This window comes from Crinia signifera, chromosome 11, assembly GCF_055691185.1.
Source record: "Crinia signifera chromosome 11, ASM5569118v1, whole genome shotgun sequence".
Taxonomy (NCBI): domain Eukaryota; kingdom Metazoa; phylum Chordata; class Amphibia; order Anura; family Myobatrachidae; genus Crinia; species Crinia signifera.
Window position 1 is genome coordinate 100547200 of NC_139227.1, and position 10417 is coordinate 100557616.

General features: G+C 46.1%; 1 protein-coding gene across 1 annotated transcript in view; it reads right to left on the minus strand.

Moving 5' to 3' along the window:
• LOC146045115 (receptor-type tyrosine-protein phosphatase beta-like) overlaps nucleotides 1-10078 on the minus strand; it is a 160551-nt gene extending 150473 nt beyond the window's left edge. Inside the window, exon 1 of the mRNA XM_083163791.1 lies at nucleotides 9864-10078. Within this exon, the coding sequence (XP_083019917.1) occupies nucleotides 9864-9929 (66 nt within the window). The 5' untranslated portion in view covers nucleotides 9930-10078. The remainder of the gene's footprint in view (nucleotides 1-9863) is intronic.
• Between the last annotated feature and the right edge of the window lie 339 nt (nucleotides 10079-10417).

Sequence of the window (10417 nt, forward strand, 5' to 3'; positions counted from 1 at the left end):
TTTGCTACAATCATCCTGTGCACACATGTGCCCACCATTTACTGTGCACGGAAACCGTTCCCTTCATCCCAGCCAGTGATACCCCAGGTGTTGGTTCGTTGAAAAGGACTCCTTTTGGTGACTCTTATTACCTTTCTCGTCTCCCTATTTGGGTAAAATAACACCAGTGAGCTCCAGTGACTGACACACCCTCCAGCGGTAAAGACAGCCACACCGCGTACATCGTGAGGACTTCAGCTCATTCTCCACTCACCTGGGACCTGGTTCTACGTGTGGTAATATACACCCAGTTACTACAACCAGTGATTACTTCCACTGATTATTGCACGAATCCATTGAGGCTTGGCTATTTATTTTTACCTTCATTCCAATTTACTTCCCCCCCCCCCTACATTGTTTTATTGTACTGTAATACTGTGTATTTTATTGTGATTTTTATGTGAGTAAAACATTTCATATATTTCCAATCATCTGGTACAATCATTTATAGCGCTGCTCGACTTGCCTTGTGCTTGTCTTCCTTTCTTGTCTGTTTAAAAAATGACAGAAGCAGTTTGACTGGTACTTTGGGCCTGATTCAGGTCTGCTTGCGGTGCAGCGAATTGGCAGCAGGAGCAATTATCGGATAACAGCACGTGCAAACGGTCTGTAGTGCGCCTGTGTGAGCCGTCCATACAGAGAAAGCCAGCGAAGGCTAGCCCCGGCCGGTGGGTGGGCCGTAACGGTGCTATAGGGTAACAAGACCTCAGGTCACTGCATGTTCCCACACCTGCATCATGGTGAATCCACGGCGCTTATTTGTTTCCAGCTGTATAATCAGCAGAACACGAACACCCGCATCATCCGGATTACCTGCTCGTTTACATTCTAAGCGTAGAGGTAGGGAAATTATTTCGAATTGACGACGTGAATAGCATTGTTCATTGTTACCGCTTGTGGAATAACAGTGAGACAGACTCGCTATGTACTATGTAGTACAATGTTCTCTAACCCACGGGGCTGCAGAAAGCATTAACCCTAAAAAGGTAAAATGCCTATTTTGCTGGGAAATGCCCGACAAGAAGCAGCGACACGTAAGATGCTTTGTGTCTCTGGCTGATTGCGTGTCATTTTCACAAGAAGTAATAAGATCTATATAGTACTGATGAATTATTACAGGGGTGGCCTAACCAGTCCTCGAGATATTTCAACGGTCCACATTTTCCAAACCACCTAGCTGGTGCACAGGTGCAGCCATTACTGTGCACATTTTTAAAACATGCTGCATTCATTCCTACTATAGATCCACAGGTTGCCTGACAAACAGGAACTGTTGGTAGATCTTGAGTACGTTTGGCCACCCCTGCATTAGCATGTCAGGGTTGCCTACCCTCCCAGATTGGCCGGGTGGGTCCCGGAAATTTGGTCTCCCTCCATTACGTCAACACCACTAGGTCGACATGCGGGTAGGTCGACATGACTTTAGGTCGACATGACTTTAGGTTGACATGTGTTAGGTTGACAATTTCATTAGGTCGACATGGGGAAGGTTGACAGTCAAAAGGTCAACTTTTTTTTTTTTTACTGTATTTTGAGCTGACCTGTGCTGACAGGCGTTATTTCATGCCCTACCATCCACTAGGGCGTGGTGGGAGAATAAAATAGTGTGCCAAGAGTAGTGAGGCACCGTGCCCAAAGCATGGCGAGCGCAGCGAGTGGACGTGGTGTTAATGTTGACTGTGTTGACATTCAGGTGGAAAAAAAAATGTTTCACTGTTGACCTAATTTTTTTTACCCATGTCGACCTAATGACCCTGACCACCTAATGACCCTGTCGACATTTAGTCCCGTCGACCTTAAGCCATGGCAACCTAGTGGTGTCGACCTAATGCTTGTAGACCTTGCTGGTGAGCTAATGATCCATACCCGTATGACAGATGGGCCCAATTAGAAGCACAGCTGTGCGCCACCACATAACTGACCTTATGGAAGAAAAGTAGGCACAATCATAAGCACAACTGTGCACCAGCACATAACTGATACTAAGGAAGACAGGTAGGCACATTCATAAGCACAATTGTGCACAAATACTTAACTGACCTCAAGGAGACAAGTAGGCATAATCACAACTGTGCACCACCACATAACTGCCCATAGGAAGCCAGGTAGGTACAATCATAAGCACAACTGTGCACCAGCACATACAGTAACTGACCCTAAGTATGACAGGTGGGCACAATCATAACACAACTGTGCACCACCACATAACTGACCCTAATGGTGTCCATACACTTGTGCAATCGGATGCGATGTGACATTGCAATGCAATGCCCCATCACATCTGATCGCATCTTATGGTTCCCAAGTACTTTTTTATATCACCCGATGTCGCATGCCACCTGTGATGCCACATCGGGTGCTGGAAGAGGGTGGACGGCAGTGTAGAGGAGCGGTGGCATGCAGCGATAGTCAGTCACTGGCGGCAGAATTTGAATTTTTCTTAAAGAAAACACTGGGCGGCCCTCTGATTGGCTTAGAGAGCTCACATTCAGAGGCCTCACATTCAGGCAGCCAATCTTTTGAAATGTTTTTTTTTTTTCTTTTTCATATTCTGCTGCCTGCCGCTGACTACCACCACACAGCAGCCCTCCTGCTGCCCACTGCGCTACATCAACTCCCTCCTGCCACCCGTTCCTCTACATCAACACCCACCAGATGCCGCCCTGTGATTGCCGGGACGCCTGCCCCCCCCCCCCCTTGTACGCTCGCTCGGGCTGCGAATGCATGTTTTACATAAACATCCATTCGCGGGTTGTGGGGGAACACCCATATTATTCGATGGTCTCCGAACAATGTGGAAGGCACACACCCATCAAAGGTTACTTTCATGTGCGTGGATATTCAGAAGTAAGTGGGCGGGCATCCCATCCAGTGATGTCAGCTGGCCGCCCCCGGCACCGTGCGATATCTATGGGAACGCCTAGAGTTTCCATGGGAACGCGCATGAAACGCTGGGCGTTCCCGTGGGCGCGACTATCCGCTGCCGCCCAACGCCCCCCCCCCCCTGGAATGTTCGCCGCAGCCGCACGTACCCGGCGTATACACATGCGCAGAAATGTGTCTGTGCATACGCCAAATATCAGTCCCTGTGCAAACGTATGGTCCATGCGGACGGAGCAGAATAACCCTCCAAAATGTGCATACAATCATGCAATTTATCGAACAGATGTGATCGAATTCGAATGATTATATACAATATCTTTTTTTTTTGGTACATGTTTCCTAGCACGGCGCCCATCTCGTTGATTGTATGCCTTAAGTTTAAGGCACTTAAGGCATACAATCAACGCGATGGACCCGATTTTGTGTCAATCACCAGCTAATTTGCCGGTGAAAGACAAAATCGCGTTGATCTCGTCCATCACGGCCCCTAATAAGGGGCCGCGATGCAACCGACGCAATCAACGGTACATGTCCTCCGACCTTTTCATACCCGTACTATCCACGTCGGCGTGGAGTTGATTTTTATAAAGTGTGGCGAGTGCAGCGAGCCACCGAGCCCGAAGCGTGGCGAGGGGACGCGGATACCTGTGAAGGCCGCGAGGGGACACGGATACTTGTGAAGCCCGCAAGGGGACGCGGATACTTGTGAAGCCCGCGAGGGGATGCGGATACCTGTGAAGGTATCCGTGTCCGCTCGCCACGCTTCAGGCTCGGTGGCTCGCCACACTTTATAAAATCAACTCCACGCCGACGTGGATAGTAGGGGTATGAAAAGGTCGGAGGACGCGTACCGCCGCCCCTCGCCACGCTTCGGGTTAACGTCAATAGTGGGGTGGCGTTAACAATGGGGGGGCATTTCAAACATGAGGGGGGTTTTGGTATAAAAATGGGGGGTTTTGGGGCTTTTTACATTGAAATCAATGTAAAATCGGGTCTCAGGGACCATTTTACATTGATTCCAATGTAAAAATCGGGTCGATCGCGTCGATCGCATCAAATGCGATTTGGTTGGCATGCGATGCGATCGACGCGATTTTTCTGACCCGATGGATACAATTAAAATCGGTGGCGCCGTGCTAGGAAACAAGTACCTTTTTTTTAACAAAAATGCTGATACTCTAGGGCTAATTGGATTGGGAACAAGTGACATAGGGGAATATTTATAAATGGGATGATTGCCCAGATGTCAATCATCGTCAGCTCTGACACTTTTCCACAGGAATCAAAGCTAAATAAGTGGGTGCAGCACAGGTTCCGGTTGCTTTAAAGTTGATGTTTGGCAGCTTTGACAAACAGCCCGTTATTAAACACTCGCCCTACTGTAGCCCGAGACGTTACCGTTGTTCCATTCAATTAAAAGAGAGACATTAGGAGGTTTAAGTAACAGTAAAATAAAAAAGCATCATAAAAAACAAACAGCTGTGACCTTGGTAGCTCTAATGCTGCCCATACACACTGCTAAGCATCCTGAGCCGATGTGTGCTTTGAGGTGTGCGCTCCCGTGCACCTTATCGCATGCACAGTACAAAAAGTATGTGCTGCACATACTTTTTGTACTTAGGTTTCATCAAATTGCATCGCATTGCATGCACAACGCATGCAAATGCAATGCAATGTGATCCCTGTTATTGCAGCCCACAACACACGCCCACATCGGGACCTGTATGGGCTGCTTAAAGCTCCAGAGCTGCTCTAACGCCACATGGATTATGAAATGAATGAAATATATTCCTTATTAAAAAAAAACAATATAATACATATGCAAATTTTGGAGGTCATCTGGGACTACAAAATAACCTAAAGACGCACAAGTAGTCGTAAGTCAGAGAGCAGACGGCTACGCCTGTGTGTGTGTGACCTATTTACTCTGACAGCACCATGGGGGTTATTCTGATACCATAGCAATGTACCAATTATCTGTACTTTGGCACTTATTCTGGTTCACTCACAAAGGCAAATTCCTTCTCAAATGGACAAAACCATGTGCACTGCAGGTGGGGCAGATGTACCATGTGCAGAGAGAATTAGATTTGGGTGGGGGTTTTGCTTAAAAGTGAGATCTATATTGCAGTGTAAGAATAAAGCAGCCAGTATTTACCCTGCACAGAAACAAAGTTACTCCACCAAATGCCTAGGTCGATATGTAATAGGTGAGACACCATATGGTTGACATACATGTGGTTGACATGGTCACAATGTTATCACACAAACTGTCGACGTGGCTATAGTCGACACATACAAAGGTTGATGCAAAGTTTTATTAAATGTTTTTTTTACTTTTTCATTCCCGCAGACTCAGATTGGGAACAGTACAGTGCCCTGAAGCAGTACACCAACAACACTCGGAACAACATTTTCCTGTGTCGACTATGCCCATGTCATTATTTTGCTTGTGTCGATCTTCTGTCTATGTCGACCAAGTGCATGTCGGCTTTTTCCATGTGTTGACTGTCAACCAATAGTAGTTGACCTAGTGACTGTCGATTTACATTCTGTCTACCATTGAATCCGGAACCGTAAGCACACAGACATATTATATTAATCACCATTAGCAGCAGCATAATATGCCCTATTGACAGTAACATATCTAAATGTGTTAAGTCATGAGGTTGTCTGTAACAAAACAATTACTTTCGCCATTAATACTACTTTGTTCTGCTCTGTCTGCGTCGTGTCATGGCGCAGATTGCGGGCTAGCCGATTCGTTCAGCGTTACGCATGTGATATCTGGGACAGTCACCGGTTAGGGATACACCCATGCAAACCCTGTTACAGGGCACTGCCCACACGCACTGAGTGAGGGCATCAGAAAGCAAAGGTTGGAGGCTCTCAGTGTTCACACTGTGATTAAATACGATTCGGTGCCATCACCAGGTTTGTTGTCTGCGTACTGTACTTACAGCTGCAGCCAGAACCTCTCACAAGCTGCCGGGTCTTACTGCCACCCTAATAATTGCTTCAGTGTCTCTTGATGCAACTGTCTTTATTTACAACTAGTTAAAAGCCTGTCAAAATTACGGCTTCTGCAATGTACTTTAACTTTGACCTGTGACAGTTTTTACTTTCACTTTGAGCTGTGACAGTTTTTAGCCCACACACTCTCCACCCCTATTCCCTCTATGCTCCTTCCTCCAATCTCTGTCTTCACAGCTTCCTCTCAGTGTCCCTGCAAAAATTGCTTTCATTTTCTGCGATGACATATTTTAGTACACAAAGGAGGCGAGGAATAGTTAGCCTTTTATATATATCATTTACCCTTGTGGCACAATATAAATGAACCATAATAATAATAATACACTGTACACTGTATGGGAACACAACGTATGTATGACAGTGGTCTCAGTGGTTAGAGGTTAGGAGGGGTTATCATCCCCAAGCTCCTGGCAGGATATCCTGTAGGATACGGCTACAGGACCTGGCAATGAATCATCCTGCAATCACCAAGATGTCCATGTATGATGAGGCATTACTGGCTGACAGGGTAATAGCCAGCGGGATGAGGTCAGCACAGGGCAATAAGTCACTGTGGGTGCGCAAACTGGGGATTATATTATGCCCATTAGTGCTGATGATGAAGATACACTGTAAGATTAGACCCGCACACCCAACATCTGACACAGAATATATTACAGGTGAGAGCAGCAGACAGGGACCCGCCAACTGTCACAGCATGTAACGTGTGCAGACCACACACAGAGATAGTACAATACATGGAATCGTGTAGCAGGTAAATAACTCCATAGGTAATATCAGATAAACAGGTGCAAAAGTCGCATATTCATACATGGAATTTGGGAGATTTTAGTACAACAAAATTAGTGAAGGAGTAAGTAAGAGCACCCAACACCAAGCGCAAAACTAACTCAACCACCCAGCACAAAACTAACCCCAACACCAAGCACAAAACTAACTCAACCACCCAGCGCAAAACTAACCCCAACACCAAGCGCAAAACTAACTCAACCACCCAGCACAAAACTAACCCCAACACCAAGCACAAAACTAACTCAACCTCCCAGCGCAAAACTAACTCCAACACCAAGCACAAAACTAACTCAACCTCCCAGCGCAAAACTAACCCCAACACCAAGCGCAAAACTAACTCAACCAACCAGAGCAAAACTAACCCCAACACCAAGCGAAAACTAACTCAACCACCCAGCACAAAACTAACCCCAACACCATGCACAAAACTAATTCAACCTCCCAGGGCAAAACTAACCCAACCACCAAGCTCAAAACTAACTCAACCACCCAGCGCTTAACTAACCCCAACACCAAGCTCAAAACTAACTCAACCACCCAGCGCATAACTAACCCCAACACCAAGCACAACACTAACTCAACCACCCAGCGCAAAGCTAACTCAACCACTCAGCGAAAAATTAAAACACACCAAGCGAAAAACAAACTCAACCACCCAGCGCAAAACTAACCCCAACACCAAGCTCAAAACAAACTCAACCACCCAGCGCATAACTAACCCCAACACCAAGCGCAACACTAACTCAACCAAACCAGTATGTTTTTGGACTGTGGTAGGAAACCGTAGTACCCGGAGGAAACCCTCGCAAGCACGTGGAGAATATACAAACTCTGGAACACAAGACCTCAGCACTGTGAGGCAGTAATGCTAACCATTACACCGTCTGTGCTGCCCAAATGTCAAAAGAAATTTATTCTAGGCCTTAGATGATACTAGTGGGTATATATACTAAAAGTCGATTTTCGGTTCGTTTAAAATCAGCCAAAATAGAACCAACATCCCCCCAAAAAAGATTACAGTGTTTGTATTCCAAATAGCTCACTAAGAGAGACATAATAGGGCTCATTTGACTAAATATGGGTTAGGAACAGAAATATATGTTAAAATATTGAAGATTTGGAAGCGTTTCTATTGTAGTTCTATTGAAGTGCAAAATTCTATGTATTTTAGAGGATACAGTCGTATTGTCGACTGCACTTAGGTCGACAGTCATTAGGTCAACAAAGTTGGGTTGACAGGGGGAAGGTCGACAGGGTTCTAGGTCGACATGGTCAAGGTCGACAGGTGTCTAGGTCGACATGGGACAATGTCGACATGGGTTTAGGTCGACATATGGGTTAGGTCGACATGGGTTAGGTCGACAGGTCGTTAGGTCGACATGGGGTTTTTCACTGTTTTTTGAGCCGACATGTGGCGACAGGCGGTATTTCATGCCCTACCATCCACTAGGTTGTGGTGTGACAATAAAATAGTGTGCCGAGCGCAGCAGGGCACCGTGCCCGAAGCATGGCGAGCGAAGCGAGGGGCTGCGGTTGACTTACAACTGAGTCCATGTTGACTGTGTCGACATTTGGGTAAAAAAACAGTGAAAAAAAAACATGTCGACCTAACAACCTATGTCGTAACGCATATGTCGGCCTAAACCCATGTCGACCTTGTCCCATGTCGACCTAGACACCTGTCGACCTAGAACCCTGTCCACCTTCCCCCCCTGTCGACCCAACAGTGTCAACCTAATGACTGTCGACCTAAGTATGGTCGATAAAACGACCCATACCAGTATTTTACTCGATTTTGACCTTTGAAAATACCCAAAATCGCCCAAAAATCGATATAATACCGACTGAAAACCCCAAGTCAACCTTTAGAATATATACCGCGCTATATATGACAAACAGACTTATTTCTAAAAACCTATAGAATGATACATTTATACATAAAGGGGGTGATTCAGCTTGGGTCATATGTTCCCGAATTCTGTTCTCAGACCAATGATGTGGCTCTGTGCACGCGTATGGGTGATTATACGCATGTGCAGTGCCGCTGTGTGAGCACCTTTGGTGACTATAACAGTCACACACAAAAACAGTGGGTGGGCCCATAAAAAACGCTGCGTGTCCCCGTGCGAACACAGGTGTGTCGAAGCCTGCACGTGGAGGGTGCATGATGTAACAGGTTGTCATTTCTGAGGCAAATAAAAGCCAGTCTGGACTGACCTATTTGGTAATGCCTAAATAAATCATTCGATGCTCAGCAACCATCAAATGATTTTTTGGCCGTATGCTTGCATGCGAATGGATGTATGAGTGTACACAGGGGGCGGGCACAGAAGCCATGATAGGAACGTAAGGGCACAACTATACCCGAAATAACCTTCCAAATGCCATCTGTGGTGGTGCTAAGCTAATTGCCCGGGACTATTGGCATGCTTTGCTAGTATAGCCCACCGCACCAACATCTAAGGGTGAGACAAAGCTTAAGCTGTGTACACAGGCATCGATTTTTAGCTATTTTCGATTCAATTTTGCTTATAGAAGCAAAATCGAATCCACATCGAATGGTTTTTAGGACACTTTCGATCTGCAATTGATTCGATGCGCGCACACGTTTTCTCCAAATCAAAAAGAAAAATCTACTGTGCAGCCAAGGAAATCGAATGTGTACAATGTACCATGAATGTAAATCGAATACGATATTGAATTCGATATCTAACGAAAAAGTACTTATCTAATGCCAAATTGAATGGGAAGATCTAATGCCAGATCTAATAGAAAATCGAATCTAACATCGGATCTTAAGCAAAACGAAGTGGGCTGCCACATGTACATAGCTGATGATAGATAGATAGATAGATAGATAGATAGATAGATAGATAGATAGATAGATAGATAGATAGATAGAGATAGATAGATAGATAGATAGATAGATAGATAGATAGATAGATAGATAGATAGATAGATAGATAGATAGGATGCCCAGTACAATGTAATGACTGAGGATAGTCAGGGTCCTACCTTCCCCAGGAGATAGATAGATAGACAGACAGACAGACAGACAGACAGATACACCTGGGTGCACAGTACAATGTAATGACTGAGGACAGTCAGGGTCCTACCTTTCCCAGAAGCAGCGCTGTGGTGATGAGCAGCAGGGGGGGCATAGTCCCCATTTCCCGGGACATTCCAGGCTCCCTGTCACCCAGTCTGTACTATCTCTCTCATGCCGGTCACTAGTAATGTGAGAGCTTGTGGGGAGAACACAGCCCTGGGAGGAGCAAGCTCCCCTGTCCTGGGCTTATAGTGACACCCTCCCAGCTGGCAGAGAGCTGCAGCGCAGCCTGCAGCAGGGGTGAGGGCACATGTACCCTGCCTGGTGCTGCTCTGTGCCTGGGTGAATGGTGGGATTCCCCTCTGGCATTGTCTCCACACCAGGACTCTGAGGAAGTAGTGTGTCCCCCCAGCCCCCTCTCCCCCCCCTCACACATTCCACCAGAGTTTTGTTAGAAAGCAAGAAACTGTCCAAACCCAGCATTTTCCTGCAAGACACAGGAGGAAGTGACTTCTGCTTGTTACATCTGCACGCAGAAAACAACAGGCCCCAATAGCTACAGCTGCGTACACGATTCTTCTCAAAGATATGCACAATAACTATAACGTTAACTATGCTCTG